The sequence below is a fragment of the Protopterus annectens genome, chromosome 4.part0, assembly GCF_019279795.1.
Source record: "Protopterus annectens isolate FY-2018-M chromosome 4.part0, PAN1.0, whole genome shotgun sequence".
NCBI lineage: Eukaryota > Metazoa > Chordata > Ceratodontiformes > Protopteridae > Protopterus > Protopterus annectens.
The window spans coordinates 1,063,616,651-1,063,636,596 of NC_056733.1; the positions used below are offsets into that span (position 1 = coordinate 1,063,616,651).

The following is a 19,946-nucleotide window of genomic DNA, read 5'->3' on the forward strand; positions in this document are numbered from 1 at the left end:
ACACACACACACACACACACCTGGGAAAGGCTGGCACAGGTTTACTAGCTATACCCTCTTCTGGCCAGACTATAAGGTAGTTATCACTGCCACCAGAACCCCTACTTATCAGCTACTATAAGGCCCTTACATAGGGTGTCCAAACCTACTGTGTAATGTTACTATTAATCCAAACTGTAGTCTGACCAAGAGCAAGACTATTTAGGAATGGCATGTACAGTGTCACCAAATACTATGCAAGTACGCTAAGAGCTTAAATGTGTCTCACAAATATCAGCCATAAAGATAGGTTTAAATATATTTAATAATAAATAGTAAAGCAATACAACAATATTCACTAAACAAACACAGTTACTTCAGAGTTCAAAATCACAGGAAATATTTTAAAACAGCATTGCAGGACAGTCTCAAATAAATATAGAAAACATCTAAACTAATCTTTACTATATTCCTATCTATATCTAAAAGAGATACTATGCCCTAAATCTTACTTACAGCCAGGCAAGTGTAGATGTTGGACGGTGCAGTGGTGCTGCAGTAGCATTGTTGCATCACAGCAAGAGGTTCTCGAGTTCAATTCTTGGCTGGGGTGCCTTCTATGTAGAGTCTGCATATCCTCCCTGTGTTCATGTGGGTTTCCTCCGGGTGGTCCGATTTCCTCACACGTTACAAAGACATGCATCTGGAGCATTTCTCCTTAGGCCTTTTCTGAAAATTGGCTTTGTTCCAAGTTGGAATTTCCCAGTAAACAAATGTTAAATAAATAAAATAAAAATAAATAAAATGAGTGGATGTTCTTGATAGGGCCAAGACAAAATACAAAATGCACAGTCTCTCCCTGAGAGAGTTCCCAAATTAATACCAAACATTACTGCTGGGTTAGCTTGGGTGACATCACCTGACTTTAGTTCCCAGGCTAAACAGAAACTTAATAGAATTTAACATCTCTGTGTGAGAAATACATATCTCTCAGATGTTTGCTCAGAACTTGGAAGTCGTAAAACAATAAAACACTTACAAAACAATGCAGAAAGCACCCTAGTTCTAGACATCATGTCTCCTTGTTGTATTGAAACTGTTATAGCACAATTGTAAAGCAGTCTAATTTCAACTTATTTTCTTGAAGTTTTGCAAGTTAACTCTGTATGTTCCAGTTTCTACTATTAAAACATACATATTTGCACAGTATATAGTTTATATACATTTCTGTTCTTTTCCAGTAGGGTACACTGTGGACACATACTTGAAGCTCAGTACTGTACACACCCTGTTCAACACACTCTTCTGCACCAGTAGTTTAATACATACATAGGATATAGCTCTGTATAAATCATATCAATATTCACAAATGACATAATTATTTACAAAATTCCAGACAGCTGGGCTTGCAGTGTCTCATTTTATTACATTTCTATATAAATCATATTAATATTCTCAAATGGCATATAATTATTTACAAAATTCCAGCTAGCTGGGCTGGCAGTATTTCCCTTGTGTCACAGCGATTTTGAATATTTTTATTAAATAAATGCTGTTTGGTGAACTGCTCTTAAGGATTCAGGAGTCTCACACATAGAGGAGTTATTCCATCAGGGAGAATAGAATGATGGAGAAAAAACAGAACATTGTTTCATGGCTGATGAAGAAGGGGGTGAAAATTTTGCTCTGTGGCACCTTCTGGTCCAGAAATCCGTACTTTTCAGCATTTCATGGAAGGATGTGCTATTTGTTCTGAAATGAAGCACGAGGACATCCTGTTAAACAACTATTAAGGGAAGTAGAAATAATTGTTTGTTTGTGTCTTTCGGCTTTTCCCGGTTAGGGGTCGCCACAGAGGAACTCCGGTCCGCTAATGATTGGCAGTAGATTTTTACGTGCTGGCTTGCCGGGCCTAATGCACAACCTTCAACAGAGAAGACGCTCTAACTGAGAATCGAACGGGAAACGTCTAACTGTGAGGCGACAACACTACCGCAGCACCACCACCGCAGTATGGAAATAGAAATAATAAAGTTTGAATTATTAGTGGTACATAGTCAGTGTGTTTACTCTAAGTTATAGGTGGATTGTTCCTAACAGCCAGACTCTGACATGAAATGGCAGCTTTTAAAGGGCAAAAAAGCTATAGCATTCAAAGTGAATTATTTTGAGTGACAGTGAATGTTTTCATTTTACTGCAAAAAGTTAAAAATTATTCACTACTTTTAAAAACAACTTGGTGCTTTTGTTTATTTTCCTGTCTTCTGCAAAAAAAGTACCCTCAAAACTGGAGTTTCCTCCATATCGTTCAACAGAAGTGATATAATAAAGTGCATGATTTATGGCTCATTGGAAAACTGTTGGAATCCGTCAGACACAGACCTAGATCTGCTGTTTTTTTTTTTGCTTTAACTTCACTGTAGTATTAACAACTTTTTTTACAGTCTGGAACCTGAAGGCCGAATTCCCTGTCAAGGTTATAATAGCAGAAGTAAACTCGTTTGTGCCAGTATCGGTGGATCATTCCGCACATTATATTTTTTCCGAATAACATGGAACTTCACTAGAAAATGCTGTTACTACAATTGCACACACACTTGTTATGCTACTCTATCCCTTTCAGGCATATCATGAGCCTTGAGGGGAGCAGCTGTGGTGTTAATGGAAAGCAGAGAAGGATAAAAACAGCTGTTTCTGACTGCAAATTACAACATGCCTGATTCTTTAGTTTGGTGTTCGGGGTCATCAAGTTCTGTTGCACAGCTGCTTCTGTTTTGTCCAAATAAAATGAGAGCTCAATTGATAAAAAAAATCTCAGTGTCACAAAAACTGCTGAAAAAGTGCTGAGCTATATTTTAGAATGTGGAATGAACCATTGCAGGACTCTGTGCTGATAAATCCCTTAGAATCAGAAAGGCAACTGTTTGCCTGTTGCAGCTAGCATTCTACAGCTACTCCTTCCCTCCCCCCATTTTCCAGTCATCAAATGACATTTTAAAAGATTCAGGAATTTTGATCTGTACTACATAAACTAAGAGTCCTTTCCCTTTCATCTACCGCCTCCTCAATTAAATAATATTGTATAATGTTCAAATTGAAACAAGTAATTCAACGTGGAACTTTCTTATACAACCCTGTCTCTTTTCAGTTTTCTCAGTTTAAGCATATTTGACAAATAATTGCAGTCAGCATTACTTGTCCTCCTTGAATGCTAGTAGCGTGATATCTATTCTCGTCTAATCAAAGCAACCCCCCCAAAACAGGAACTCTATCCCTGTCTTAAGTGAACACAGAGGCAAAGGATTTGTTCACAACCTCCATTTATTCTCAAACCTTCCCTGATTTCTTACCTTCCTTTCCTAGTTGGTTCATCTGCATTCATGCCTTACTTGTTCTTCTATGTACCCAAGAAAACATTTTGTCTTCTTTTACACTTTTTTACCAGTATCAGGTGCCGTTCTCTTAGTTCCTTCTGCTTTTCTTTTCTCCCTGGCTTCCTTCTTTCTAGTTTCTTCGTCTTTCATTTTGCTTATATCTCCTGGCCAGTTCCACTTCTTCTGAACTTTCTCCATTTTTCATTACTTTCTTGTCCTCTCCCTTGTGAAATGTCAACCTTTTTTCATTTTCCTATCCAAACATTTGTCAATTGCCATCTACAGGGCAATTTTAATTCTCATCCAAAGTAGTCTAATCACCCCTTTTGTCATTTACAGTCCCTCTGGTTTATAGTTTCTGTCTTCACAATCTGCTGCATCATGAAGCCTTTCTTTATACGGGGTCATGCCTTACACAACAGAGAGATTTGTCGTAATCCAGAAGTGTTCAAAATTCCTTAAAACACTATCAGGGACATGACAACAGGTGGGAGGTGAGAGAGGCTTTCTTTTTAATTTATTCATACAGGGTTATGCAGTCCAGCCTTTGGAAGACGCAGTCCATATAACATTGCCTTTTGCTATGTAAACAACATTTCTTTGAGAATCCTAAGAGCATTCTTGTCTTGCTCTGAGCAACAGAACCAAGACAATAGCTTGTTGTCTTATCCTAATGTCTATATGGCTGGGGCAGCAAGGGCACAGAAGGTCATATACGGGTGCTATAAGAGGGCACAGAAGGTCATATACGGGTGCTATAAGTTGTATATAGCATTGCTACACTGAGGAAATGGGAGTGTTCTCATAGCAGATAAGACAGAAGTGGGTGACAGCTGACATTCTATACTTTCTGTAGCATAACAGTCTCTCACGCCTCAACCCTCACCTTGTCCTGTGTAACAAATGCCCCCATCTCTTGCCTTCCCTTACCTGCTTTGCACACCAGATGCACATACTGTATGGGGGTGAGAGGGCTACATGCATTTGCCCCCTGCTGTATACTACCACCGCTGACAAATCACGCTAAGTAGCAACAGAGATACTTTACATGCCTCTCTAGTAATTACCTTCAGGATGCCACTCGTTAGCAAGGATCTGGTAATTACTTTTGTGATACTGCTCTTTAGCAATGCTCTGATAATTAACTTTGTGATACAGTTTGTTAGCAAGGAGGACAGGTTATGGCTGTGCAGTTTAGGACACTATTTGTCTTTGAATCACAGTCAACTATTTTAATATGTTATTCAGTGTGCAAGTCCCTATTCAGAGATTAACACACATATGAACTCTCTTTATGTATGTAACAAAATATGGGGATACTTGCTGAAGTCCATAACAGGCTGCATTTGTCATTAAAGTACAAAAAAAGCATTGTGTGCTATGGATATACATGAGTGTGTGTGTGAATATGTGTGTATGCAAGTGTGCATTGTAATTGTATGTAATTTGCAAACAGCATGTATAGCCACACAAGGCAATGCACTACTCATGAACTACATTTGTGACTGTGCTCTAGACAGGCTATTTTTGCAAATTTATAATTCCTAGGAGAAACCATTTGTCTTCTTATAACTCTTAGATTGTACTTAAAGGTGTGTCCACATTTTCTGTTGAAGAACTTGTAATAAAACATCTTCAGATCTGTCAAAATCATTGCAATGTAAACGACTAACTTTCTGTCTTCTTTCAGATCTATGTATTCAAGAGCAAATATTACTTTCTTCCTTTAGATACCTTTGTTTTACTGAACTTCAATCACAGTGGAACTGCTAAGGTGCGGTATAATATCTGTCATTTTAATCATATGACACCACAGTGGTTATATGCATGTTTATATTTCTCCTGAAGAGTTACCCTGAATTTAATGTTACTTGCAGACTTGACTGGGAAAAGTGATTCTGCCTTCTTTGCATGTTAATGTATTTCTCAGTTGTCGTCATTGCTGCATTAGCCCTTATTGTATAGGCCTCCAATCAGCCCCTTCTTACTGTCATCATCCTGAGTGCATGTCATGGATCTGCCAAGGCCCTAATGACTCCGCAGAGGTGGCAACTAGTGAAGGAGGGGGGCTGTAGTTAATTTCGCCTAATCCCCATCTCATTGTCAGATGCCAGCATGTAACAATGCGCACTGGGGAGGTTGGCCGTTGTCTCATGCAAACATCCTTAGCACATACATGACAGACTACTAGCACTACCCCTACTTTCTTTGGCCATCACCAGCTAGCAGTTCAGTGCAACACAGCAAGAATATAAGCTGCTAATGAGTTTCACCCTTTAGCTCTAGGCTAGAATCCCTTTGCCTACTTGTATCACTGTGAGGAAGCCACTAACCAAATAGTAGCCCTGAGTAGCCACTGAAAATAAGCCAGTGTACCTGCCGGCTATACCCAGTTAATAAACCAACTAATAAAAACTGCAGTGCTAGCGGCCCTCCAGGATGATATAAATAAACATCAACCACTCATTTACATGTCTCCCTAAGATCACCCTGTCAAGTGGGTTGCTTCCTGCACTCAGGCAACTGTCAAACTATTTGGAAACAAAATGATTTATGGAAATAGGCCATCATGACACTGCTTTGTTCTAACATTAAGAATGTGTCAAAGAATTACAAATTATCCTGTCTGCATTAAACACCAGTGTTACATAACGTATCTTTCACCAGTAAAAGAAAACAAAACTATGTAGCACGATAGCAACTTGTTTTGCCCTTCAGTGACTCAGAAAAAAAAGTCTAAACTGAAGTTTGCACAGAGAAGGCACCCAATATAACATCTCCTGTGAAGTATATTAAATAATGCAAAACAAACAGGTGATAGTCATTAATAAGATAGCAGGACACATAGATTCAAACTAATTGGTCAGTCGGGTCATGTAACTGTATTTGCTTCCTTAATACGTAAGCTTGAATTGTTCAGGAGAACAGAACTGGAATATTTCCAAAAGACTTTACTACAACTACGACCGATATTATACTAACACCCGCTCACTCTTTTCATGAATTATTTACCCATACTGCACCAGTGAGATCACATAACACAATATTCTGTGAATGAGGTTCGGACTTACTTTGCAGGCCAAGGCCCCCCTGTCATCATCATACTCATCTGCTGCTTTATCTCGATTCCAGGTCCTGATATCCGCTTCTCTCCATCAGCTTCCATCATGCCGTACCTAAAAACAGGTAAATCAAAATCATTAATCATTTCATTCTAACATTATCCATAATGTCATACTTAAAGAAAGGTAAATATGAATCACTAAAAAAATTAAGATATATTTTCATTCATAGCTTACAGAGCTAGACTAATAAAATGTTTAGCCGTGAAAGGAAATAAATTTCAAGACACTGTTTTTATTCTAAATGCTTCTCCACCCCACCCCTCATTTATACTTTAAGCACTGGGCAGCTAGTAAGAATATGATCTGCAGTTGATAAAGTTACAATATCAAATGAATATATCTCAACTGATTGAAAACACTAATGTTCAAATATGAAGTAATTGAATATTAGTGATCAAAACTCACCCTTTCAAAAACAAGAGTAAAAAAAACAATCGAAAAATGAAACCATACAGCTTCATTTTCTGATCAGTCAACAAAACCCTACAACTAAATTCAGGCATACTCTATCTGAATAGTAATAGTGTTAAGGAAATCATTTTTCTAAGGTAAAGCATAGGGTTGGGGTTAAGTTGAGCACAGGTTAATAAGGACAGGCAGGAGGGCTAAGCTTACTGTATTGAAAGAGCAAGTAGCAGATTTATTAGTGCTGCTGTTATTGTCAGCTGAGTCTGAGTCTTTGTAACATCAAGGACTATCAACTGTTTCTTTAAGTTCTGGAAATGTTATATATGTTCATAGGTGTGTACTAGGCTAAGGCCCTGGAGCCTTTACAAGCCTAGCTATAGGATTACCCTGGCATCGTGCCACCCGACCTTAATTCCCAGTGCTTCTGTCGAGTAAAGCCACTGGAGTGATCCCTGGGGTGAATTTTCTATTTCCCATCCACTCATCAAGATTTCTTTTGAAGAAGGCCAGTGAGGTGCTCTGCTTGACATGTATGGGAAGTCTATTCCAGAGCATGGGCAGTCTCTGGGTTATGAACCTGTCACTCCAGCATGTTCTGTTGATTGTGGTAATGAGGTTGCTTTACTTCAATAATGCTGTTTTATTTCTGCTGCTCCTTTTGTCTTCAGTCTTTCCCAGCATCAATATCATTTCCAATGAATCTTGACTTGGCATACTTTAGCCAAAGTATCTGACTTTTATTTTTATAATCAAGCCATCCTCTAAACAGTCAGGGTATGTTTCCTGAATTATTGCCTGACTCAATCTTCTTGCAGTTCATGAAATTGTCGAAAGTCTTGTCCAATATCACGGCTCAAAAGCATTGCCTTGCCAGTGCACAGGCATCACTACTTACAGTGCAGATGTTCTTCGTGTTTCACTGTTATAGTCCTGACTTGTGGGATTTGCTGCTATGAAAGCCCCTGGCCAGTCCGACTACCAGAGAAAATATTTTCCTCCATCCTAGGCTGTTGGATGCCCTAATTGATGTCAGTATGCTTGGGTATATGGAGCGCCAGCCTACATCATGAAATCAGTCTTTTCTTGCCATTGGAGCATGAAGCAGTGTTTCAGTGCGTTAGTTGGTCCACACCAGAGAGACATCGTTGGAAAGAGAAGTACCCTGGGAGAACTCCTTTCTTTTGCTTTAAACTCATATCAGATAAAGTAAATAATTGTCTCTGCTTTGATAAGCAAATCCCACACAGAGACTTCCCTTCGCTTTGTGTCACCTGCTTAGGCCCAGACCACGACATCTCTAGTTGCCGCTTTTGCAGCTACTTTAACTCTAGGACTATCAGATATAAGGCTCAGATTTTAGCTAGATTCCTAAGTCTTGAATCCTCTCTTCAGTATCTAAAGGTGTCATCCAGAGGTTGAGCAGCCTAGGTGTAAAAGGGAAAAAGAAAAGAGACCCAAGCTTAGGCCTGCGGATGATAACCATTCTCCATCTTTTTCTCCCTCCTGTGTGATGCCCATGCACTGACTCAGTAATCAAGGAGCCTCAAATATTACCACTAACAACAGTGAGGGGCGTCCACATTGGGAAGGATAACAAATACACACACAGTAAAATACAATTTCCCTTAAGAGCACACAGGATCACAGTCAGTCTGGGGCTGGTTTCTCTCTTTATCTCCAGATCCCAAATAAGACTCGCCACTTACACAACTATAGGGTACAGATCTCAGCTGAGTAGTCAAGCCAAAACCTCCAGTGCCCTCCCTGTCCAACCAGTGTTTCGTGTCCCTGCCCAAGTAGACGACACACACACTTTGAGATTTGGTTTATATACAAGCACACAGACACTCCTGGGAAAGGCTGACACAGGTTCTTCAACTATGCCCCCTCCTGCCAGGCCACAAGGTAGTAATCACTGCAACCAACTACTCTTATCAGCTACTAAAAAGGCCCTTACCAAAGGGTGTCCAATTATTACTGTGCAATATTATTATCCAATTAGTAAGTGTGACGAACAGCAAGGCTTATTTGGAGTGGCTTTGTACACTATCACTATATACATGCAATGTACTCTAGAGCTTAAACTAGCTCTACACAAAACAGCCATGGTTGAAAGGTTTAAAAATAATTAATAATAAATAATAAACCACAAGAAGACAAATCTTCTCAATTCAACACAGTGCTAGTCAAGCATTCAGAAATCACAGGAAAATGCTTAAAATAATACTGTAGAATAGTCATACATAAATATAGAAAACAGCTAGACTAAATCTGACTAAATTCTATCTATTTCTAAGAGCAATCACATTTCTAAATATACTTACATATAGAGCAAAGGCAGAGTACTGGTGAGTGATGTTAGTCAGACAAAATCCAAAATGCTCTGATTCTGTCTCTCTGAGAAAGTCTTAAAAATAATACACCACTGCTGACTCATTTTAGATTACATCATTCTTCTCTGGTTCCCAGGCTAACAGAAAATCATTGTTTTAAAATTTCTTTGATCTTGCACCTGGCCAGGAAACTATAGCAATAAAAGACATGACATATGTCAAATCTAGCAATTAACTCTGGTCTCAAAACAATAGAAGGAATTCCTCAGTCCAGACATTATGTCTCCGAGCTTTGAGATCAAACAGTCATACAATGCTTGACTTATCAGCTTTCTTCCAGCAGAGTGCACTGTGGTTATATTTTTGAAGTTCAACATTTAACACAGTTTTCTTACATTTAATAGGACAAGCCCATGGATTATCTTCATATTTACAATGACATAGAATTATCTATAAAATTCTATCTAGCTAGGCTGGTAGCCTTCACATATCTTCACAGCTTGTGATTGCTGAAGAAGGTTAGGTGCTTTTGCAGCCCCTAATCTGTTTGAGGTGGTGCTGTAGGCCTCTGTTGAGATACATTCGAAGTCCAACATGCCATTGGGTCTCTCGACCTCTCCACAAGTTCATGCTTTTAGCTCATTGGTCAGGGCCCGGGTCTGCTCAGCAGGGCCCAGCTTCTGAAGAGTGTTCTATTCCTGGTGATGCTTCTTTGCGGCTTCTGCCTACACCAGTTCATCTTTGTTACAGAGAGACATGTGTCAGGATGTTGGACGTCCCTAAGATCAAGGCTAAAGTGACTCTTAAGATAACTACTGCTGCAAGGCCCTTGCCTAGGCCTACTTGCCCCCTTTTTCAGGAATACCAACAGGACTTAATTAGACTAGCAGAGGATCTGATCTCCATAGTTAGGTCTAGGCAAGCACCCAGGGATGCCTCCCCAAGTAAAAGGAAAAGGAATCCTAACTCTGAAGCCTTTCCATAACCATTTGCATCTGAGGAGGAGTCAGACATTGAGGGGTCTGGTTCTGAAGAAGGACCCTCCCTCACATGTTTTGAGGAGTCAGATTCCAAAGAGAATCTACCCTTGGCTTCTCTGACAAAGGATATCACCTTTGGAGAGACACTCGATGCTATGAGAGAACATTTTCAGTGGGAGGCACAGGAATACCCTCAGTCAAAAAAGAAGATTAAGGTGTTCCTGAAAATGCCAGAGTACAAACCTCTGGCAATTCCACCCATTTAAGAGGTGATTGAAGATGTCTTCCAGGATTCCTCTTTAATTACTGACCCACTTTCCCCAGCCCCTTGAAAACCAGACAGGTTCTAGAGGGTGCAGGATTCCCATAAGTACCTTTTCGAAAATCCACCTGCTGATGCAGAGGTGGACACTCCAGGACCCAAAGGAGCCAGAACCAGTTCCTCTAGAAACCCTTTACCTACAAATAAAGAGAGCAGGGCCCTTTATAGATTTGAGAAAAAAGTTTATACATCAGACACCCTTACTATGAGGACTCTCAAGTGTCAGTTTCACATGATTAAATATCAGCAAACTATTCTGGATCAGCTAAAACAAAAAAAAAATTCTTCTCTAGGGGATAAAAACCTTGCTAAAGAACTTTTTGATCTCTGCCACTCCAGTTCTCAGGTAGCTAGGCATTCCGTACACTGTGGCTGTGATGCTATGGAGGCTTCCAGATGGGCAGCTGCCACTGGTTCAGTTATTAAAGGCATGCATGGCTTAGAGAACAATCTCTTCCTGACCATGTAAAATCTAACCTTCCTGATGCTGACCTTGACAAGGAATTCCTTTTTGGACCCAAAGCTAAGGCAATTCTTAAAAAAATGGAAAACAAAGCTAAGTCTTTGCAAACTGTGAAAGACTTCCTTCAAGTTTAGCCCCCTATGTTTAGCAGGAATTTTCCTACTAAACTCTGGTCCTTTCCCTCACAACCTAAAAGCAGACAGAGGAAAACCCAGTGGGAAAGGACTCATAGGAAGTGACAGCAGTAGAGATCCAGACAGTGATCCTCAGAAACTTCCAGGTAAGGGAGTTCTAGGCCCCAAGCTTCTGCCAGAGAGCAATAATGACTCACCAACCCTGCTCCCCCAAGAAGACTAGGAGGAAGACTGTCTCTATTCAGATGGCGTAGTGGTGCAGCGGTAACATTGTCGCCTCACAGCAAGAGGTTCTCCGGTTCGATTCTTGGCTGGGGTGCCTTCTGTGCAGTCTGCATGTCCTCCCTGCATTCATGTGGGTTTCCTGAGCATTTCTTCCCAGGCCTCTGCTGAAAATTGACTTCTTTCCTAGTAAACAAATGTTAAATAAATAAATATTCAAACAAAACTGCTCACATCACTTCAGACAAATGGGTTCTAGACATTATTTCAAATGGCTACAAACTCACTTTCTAAGAGCCTTTGAATACTCAGGCTAGCCAGATATTCCTCAGAGTCAAAAATACCTTTTTCAAATCCAAAACTTGTGTGCTCAGGGATCAGTGGAAACAGTTCCAGATCTTCATAAAGGCAAAGGGATCTACTCCAGGTTATTCCTGGTTCTCAGAAAAAAAAAGCTCTTGGTGGACTATCCTGGACATGTCCAACTTCAATCAATTTCTCCAGATACTAAAATTCAAAAATGTTGAATCTTCATACACTATTACCCATGACAGACACTCAGGCCTTCATGGTTTCCCTGGATCTAAAAGATGCCTACCTGCACATCCCAATCCAAGAATTACACATATGCTTTCTTCACTTCAGAGCAGTTTCCAATCACTATCAATTTTCAGCACTGCTCTTTGGCTTGTCTACTGCTCCAAGAGTTTTCGCAAAGTGCTTAGCCCCTGCAATTGCCTTCTGCAGGATGAGAGGGGTGGAAATATACCCATACATGGATGACTGCCTGATACAGGCCACAAGCCTGCCAAAGCTTCACAGAGATCTGAAGTTTACTGAAGATCTACTAACCTCCCTGGGCTTCACAATAAATTTGCAAATATCCAACACTGTTTCAGCCAACAGGATAGTCTTCCTGGGGTTACTCCTGGACTCCTCACTTCAAAAAGCCTTCCTTACCCCCAGAACAAGGCCTCTTTTCTGATCAACTACTTCAGACAATCCAGAAGAAACAATCCATCTCAGCCAGGGAGTTTCTCCAGGCACTGGGATACATGGACGCTTGCATCCTCATAGTTCCCTTGGCCAAGTGTAAAATGCAAAAAAATGTATTATCATACCATTTGGCAAAAACACAGCCCCTACTAATTACCACATTGATGGCAACCCCCTAAGCACACAGCCTGTGGTGAGAGACCTGGGTACTCAAGTTGACAACAATCTCGTATTCGACCATCATGTAGCAGCAGTGGTCAGAAAAGCCTTTTACTTGGTTCATCTCATAATTAAAGGATTGCATCCAGAAAAAAGGAAGTTATTACCTCCCTGTACTCCTCCCTTATTAGGCCAATAATTGAGTATAATTCCCCGTTTGGTATGTACCTCCCCAAACACCTACACCAACTGGAAAGGCCACAGAAATACCTCACAAAGAGAAACCATGACCTCCAACACCTGTCCTTTGTGGACAGACTCAAATCACTATCACTCTACTCGGTATCATATAGATTGCTCAGAGGTGATCTGTGTCTTGCCTACAAGGCAATAAATATAAAACCCTGCCCTACTAGAGATGATCCATATCTGTAAGCTTAACTCCTTGTGCATTACCACTCAAAACGCCTAAATCTAAAATGCAACATCAACAAAACCTGCTGGAGAGACAGGTTTGTCTCCCAGAGGCTGCCCCATCTCTGGAATAGACTTCCCATACATGTCAAACAGAATACCTCACTGACCTTCTTCAAGTCCAAACTTGATGAGTGGATGGGAAACCACAAATTTGTCCCAGGGGTTCCACCTGTGTCCTTCATTGACAGGGGTGACAGGTGCTGACTGAGGTTTCTTTTTTGGGGATAAACTCCTGACTAGGCTTGTAAGGGCCCCAGGGCTATTAGCCTAGTAACTGCCTATGATCCTATGATCCTATGATCTAAAACTGCTGCATTACATGTGGGTCAGTTGTTCTTAGTTGCATCATTTTATAGTTTATGCAAACCTCTCCCTTTCTGTTGTATACAAGTAATAGTTGTATGCATGTCTGGTCAGTAAATTATTATCAATGCCTGCCTGAGGCAGATGTGCAATGATGTTGATTAATAATGCCTTGCATTATGTTCCTTATGAGAATGAAAGTGAAGCTTTGCCAATAGAAATAATCGAGAAGCAGTTCCTTCCATATCCCTTAACTACTTTCTTACATCCTTGTGTTTTTACCAGTGTCTGTCAGCAGACCTACACTGATAGCGACTGTGGGATATAAAGGAGACAAAACATGGAGCAGCTGTGGAAAGAAGAGAACTCAAGGTGGTAGAGTCACACAAGTAACTGGAGGGTATACCTCTCAACTGTCCACATTTTTGCAGAATGTGCATATTTTTGCCTCATATTTTAGGTCTGTTCCACATAAAATTTGTGGTTTTCTGGAAAACTGGAATATGTACATTGACAGGAGGCAACAGTACTTTGCTATAATGATATACCTGGAGATAAACATGTGCTTGTACATTTGAGCACTGTGGGAGTAAAAGTATCTAGCATTCTGCATAGTTTGACAGATCCAGGAGGTCTGATGATACAGGGTTCGATAAGTTAATGTATGTGGAGCATAACCCCATTTCCCTAAAGCCGTTGTCAGTAGTAGAATGTTTCAGCTTATTACATGTGTAATTTTCTGGCAGTCAGTGCAGAGTTTTAAGACTGTGAGCTGTAGTTCTTGTTGTACAGAATTTCATACCCTCAACCCTCATTTGCTTATTGTAAGTTACTTAACTACATTGTTTCCAGGTTGCCCCTGAAAAGGAACTGTGCGTCCAGTGGGCCTACCTGGTTAACAAATTGGTATTATTATTATTATTATTATTATTATTATTATTATTATTATTATTAATTAAAATGAGGGACAGAAGAGTATAGCTTCCTATTGCAATTCAGAGACTTATAACTGTGTTTTGCAGTTAAGAAAACAAAACTATAAATGGGAGAACAACAAATATTGATAATCGTTCTTCTTGAAATTAGCTTTTTGCAGGAGACAAGCCCTCCTTCCCACCAGTTTGAGTTTTTCATCCCCCACAGCCCAGTTGCTTACATATAATAATTAAAAAATAACCATACTCCTAGGAAGAGGGAAAATTCGGAGATATAGCTATCTCAGCTATAGAATATGTTGGCCCACATTTTCGCACATTCAGTTTTGCTGTTCTTTTATTCACATTAATGAGTCTTGGAACTGCACATCATTATAAACCACTGCAGCTTGTGTGGCAGAAATAAAAAACTATCAGAGCATTGTCAGTTTGGTAAATTCTTAAAAGCTGCCTTATGAGATGGTTTGCCACATGGAAATCTACAAGAAGGAACAGAGCCATAGCTAGGGTGGGGTGAATGGGGGCTCCTCAGGTGCAAAGTCTTAGAGGGCGCAATTGGGCTTTCAGTGCATTGCCGACATTTGTTATTGCCAGTACTGCATTTATGGTCTAAACTGAAACAGCACACTTCAGTGTTCATTGGCTTACAAAAAAAAAAAAAAAAAACTTCTTTAATTTTTAAAGTGTAGCTTGGTTCTTGTTTTTTTTGCATTACCACTCCATATGCAGAACACATTGTAGCAAACAGTTTGCTACAGTTTAAGAAGTGCTGAAAAGCTTTTATTTCTTTCTTTTTTATTGGATCAGATGGATGGAGAAGAATTTTCTTGGCTGGCTTGATCAAATCACCTATAGAACTAGATCAGGTAACAGACTGTTTTTTGCTTCTCAGCTGTGGAGGAACAGCAGTGTCAGACTGAGAAAGAAGACTAATACTAAAAGAGCCAACTAAGGTTCTGAGAAGGAATATAAAACCAAAGGTTAAGTCGTGCAGATTTAATAGTTAAATGACCAATGTAGATCACAATTTCAATATAATCTGTGGCTAAAGACACACTAGAGTTATAGGGTAAAGTTAAAATTAGTAATGTAAACAAAATGGCTGAAGTAAGAAGTACAAATCTGATGCTGTACTGTCTTTGTGGGTGCAGGTCCCATCCTTCTCCTCAATGTAAAATCAATCAGGAGTGCTGGCAGCACCGTAACGGGCCATAAAAGAGTGTGTCATAATGGTAACTCAAAGAGTAAAACATGTCAGAGGGAAAGAAAAGTGTGCATAATGTTGCAGAGGACTCTGGCAATGTTAGTGTAGCCATATTAACCAGTCTAGGGTTACATTATATAAATGGGTCAGATAAGCAGACCATATGTCTCACACCAAAGGTAAATGCTTATGTAGAAAAACAGAGTTGGACATAATGTCATCTGTTTCAGTAATGTGTCAGAATGTAAAGCTTCTTTCAGCAAACAAAAGCTGAACCCCTCTTCTCAAAACAAAAACGGGGGTGAAAAAGTTACACCTGTTTGGATGCTGCCTGCGACAGTCCAGTATAATGATGAAAGGGAGGTGTTAAACTTGTACATTACACAAAGTGATGGTGCAACCTTATGGGGTCATGATCAGTTAAGCAAGTGGAGAGTCGACTGAAAATGGATAAAAAGCCTTAAGGCATGGTGCTATCCACAAACTACTCAGAAAAACTGAAAACTGATATTGAGGGATTCCACCCCTGTATAATACCCCTCAACTGTCCAGATTTTCCTATTTCTGTCTGCTCCTCATACAATGTGTGCTTTTCTGGCAAATTATTGAGGATTAAAGTCAATAAATAATGACAAACATCTGAGTTTCAGACTTCATGCCCTTCAGAAAATGTATACTAATGCAATCTCTGTTAATCTATTAACTTTATAAACTTATAAGAGTAATATTTAAGAATTTTACCTATTTTCTGGACCGTTGAGAGATAGTGGCATATTTTAATATCCCCATGGTTTTGCATGGCACATTCTGTATTCTATGCTATCCATCCATTGGTTGCAAAAGAGCTGAATCAGCTTGAAAGCTGAATTTGTGAGTAGACTGGAGTCCATTGGCATCCCCAGTCATCCCTGCCATAAAGACAAATGACAAATTTAAACTTTGTGGGGAGTTTAAATTTGCAATTAATCTGGTATTACAAGCTAAAGGGTATCCTTTACCAAAAATTTGAGACATTTTGCTAGTGTACCACAGAGGAAACACTTTCCAAATTTAGACACGGCTGATTGCTACCTACAGATGGAAAAACTAAATGACACAAACAAACAATAATAAAAACTAATGAACACCACCAATCGACTAAACCGGAGTTTTAATGCACACAAAAAATAGAGCACTTTCATCTAAAATACTTCTTCAATGTAACAAAAATGGAAAAGTCACCCATGTTAAAACACTTAATATATACAAATAGTAAACCAATCATGAAATAAACTCAATTAACACATCCTGAAACTGAATGTCATTTAAAGAACCAAACCTAGCAAGTAAAAACATGCTAAAGAAACCTGCCGTAACAATGCAATGCATAGATGTGTAAAATGCTAACTAATTCAAAGCAATGCAGACAGATCAATACCAAAATCAAATAACACATAAAGTGCTATAAAATACAAAAGTGAATACATAAATAAAAATAAGAATGAAATGTATACATAAATAAATAAATGATATAACATTATATAAGTAAATATGGCCATGAGGATGCAGAGTGGCGTTTAATAATACCAGCGCTATTTTTCAAGACACTGGAAATGGAAATGCCCTCATTAATGCCAGGGGCACGTGAGGCATTGAGCCTTAACTGCCAGCATCGCTCTTTACATTCTAATTGAATTCCAGAGTCTCCACAAATGGAAATGCCCTCATTAATGCCAGGGGCACGTGAGGCATTGAGCCTTAACTGCCAGCATCGCTCTTTACATTCTAATTGAATTCCAGAGTCTCCACAAAAGGGGGTCACAACTACTCGATCAATTGCAAAAAAGGTGAATTTACTAGATTCTAATCAAAGTGTAGAGTGTCTAAATAACGTATTCGTGGCCTTCCTTTTTTAATATCGTAGATATATTCTCTAATACTGTCTCTTACTATCCTGTTAGTTTTACCATCGCAGAATATATTACAGAAATTGCACAAAGCTACATAAAGTAAATGAGTTGTATTACAATTTACTTTGTCAGGACAGGGACTCATCCTATTATAATTGTGGACAATTGTGGACAATGGCATAAGGCCTTTCATGAACAAATCTGCACCATTTACATGAGCCACATTTGTGCATTTGGCTATGGCCCCATATATTTTTCCTGAACCCTGATTCTAGTATCTCCTTAATGTTCTTTCTTCTAGAATAAGTAATCACAGGTACATCTCCAAGACATTTCTTCAGCTCATCACTGAGAACAATATCCCAAAGGGAGCTGACAATGTTGACATAAAACTGAGTCGTATTAGTAAAAGGAATTATAAACATAGGCTTATTCCTCATGACGTGTGAAGCACTGTTGGAGGTACTAAAAATGTAGCTACCAGTGCAAATGGTGCTACAAATTCTATCAGGGGGGCAGACTGTGAAGAATGGGGGCAACATGATCTTAGCTGTGGCCTACTACTTCAGCTTTGACTTTGTTAAGAAATTCAATCGGGTACCCCCCCATCCAGAAGTAAACAAATCAAATTATGTAATTCAAAATCAAAGTTGGCATCGTTAGAAATGAGACAAGAGAGTCTAATCATCGGTTCCCTATTAAATAAGCGAACACTTAAAATAGCGAATGCTGTTTAATCAAACCTTTTTAACCGAAATGGCGAAATCCCTAACTCACTGAACAGCGATTTTTTTCCCAGGGAAAAAAATCACTGGGCCATTTTTGGGACTTTGCCATTTTCTCCACTGTGGTGCGATCTCAGAGTTGGTATATTTAAGTAGAGTAGTGTGAGGGACACAGCCCCCACATCGCAGGGTGTGGGGGTCGAGGCCCCATACTTTATTTTTTGTTTGGGTATTTTTTATTGTTTTTTTATGGAGCAGAAATTTTTTTTTCCCTGGGGAAAAAAAAATCGCTGTTCTGTGTGTTCGGCATTTTGCAGTTTCGATATTTTAGGGTCGATTATACAGCGTTAGCTATTTTAAAGATTCACTGTTATAATATAGACCCTAATCATCTGCCCCTTAACTACCGACTTCTTCTGGAACTGGGGGTGACAACTTTCAAAATGGAGATATATGTTGGTGAAAGTCTGCTTTCAGTATATAGTAGATAGTAGAAGTATAACAACTCTTAACAGAACCTTTGCCAAGTGTGATACCTTAAAAGTGAATATACTCAGCACTGATGGTGTAAGTGAATTGAAGAAAAGTGGTAGAAGTCTGCCATGTACCAAAAAAGTGTTCCCATTCTTTCACACTACCATTCCATAAAATTAAGACTTTGTCCAAATATCTACAATACCTGTGAGAGAATGCAAGAAACTTAGGGGTAAATACAAAAGCTTTTTCCCACATGGCGAGAACAATATTAACATAGATGGGGAAGCATGCAGCACCCATTGCAACACCTGAGATCTGATGGGAAAACTCCCCCTCGAAACAAAGAAAATTGTTATTGAGGGTCAAATCCAGAAAGAAAGAGACCATGTGCATGTCATTAGATGGCATTGTTGAATGAAGTGATAAATAAGAGGAAAACTACTCCAGACCTATTTCGTGGGGAATCACTGAAAATAAATCCACTACGTCGATGTAATGAACGGTACATTATCCTGATATTCCAAAGCCTTTAACATTTCTAGCAAATTCCAAGAGTCTCTTGAATGTGCTGTTCAGAATTCAACAAAGACTTGCATTTGTAATCAATAAATATAGCCAATGGTTCAAACTCTGACCCTTTGGCTGAGACTATTGGCCTTAACGGTTGATCATGAGGATGTTTATGAATTTTGGAAATATCAACCATAAAGGCCATTTTAGATGTTTCAGCAGTCAGGTATTCCCATATTTCATAATTCATTTCATCTTGTGTGACCATGTCTAACAAGTAAAAATCCAACCTAGCATAAGCAGTGTTAATTTGATTAATAGACACTCTCTGATACGTGGTATCATATGACAAAGCTGAAATGTCTTGGAAGAATAATTTATACTGTCCATAATTACAACACCCCCACCCTTGTCAGGTTTCATACTATGGATACTTCTGTTGTTAGTTAAACTAAAGATAAGCACCCTTTCAGAAGAAGAGAGGTTGTCCGAACTATGTTTAAAACCCCAATTTTTATAATACACATATCTTAATTGTCCTTCACGCACTATCTCAAAAATAGAAACCTGATTGTTGGGGTGGTAAAAAAGTGGAAGATGATACAATGATGTTTATAACAGTTAATACAATCAAGGGCCTTTACTCTGACAACAGATTGGTGTTTCGGGTAACTTCTGCCCAAGCTGTCTGGCAAAGGGAAATGAATCACGTTTTCAGCGGAGGCCCAGGGAGAAAAGCTCCACAATAATTGCAAGTTACATTTCACATGTTACAAAAGGACATAGTTCATACAGCTTATTAAACATTTACAGATAAGCTCCATGGTATTTCCAATTGGCTTGTCACAATGTTACAAAAATGAAAAAGCACAATTCAATACAGAAATTTCAATATTTACATAAAGTTAATATTTTTGTTATAAACTCAATT

General features: G+C 39.2%; 1 protein-coding gene across 1 annotated transcript in view; it reads right to left on the reverse strand.

The window, feature by feature from the left end:
* Positions 1 to 19,946, reverse strand: part of MZB1 (marginal zone B and B1 cell specific protein) — a 399,248-nt gene that overhangs the window by 171,880 nt on the left and 207,422 nt on the right. Inside the window, exon 3 of the mRNA XM_044068995.1 lies at positions 6,425 to 6,529. Within this exon, the coding sequence (XP_043924930.1) occupies positions 6,425 to 6,529 (105 nt within the window). The remainder of the gene's footprint in view (positions 1 to 6,424; positions 6,530 to 19,946) is intronic.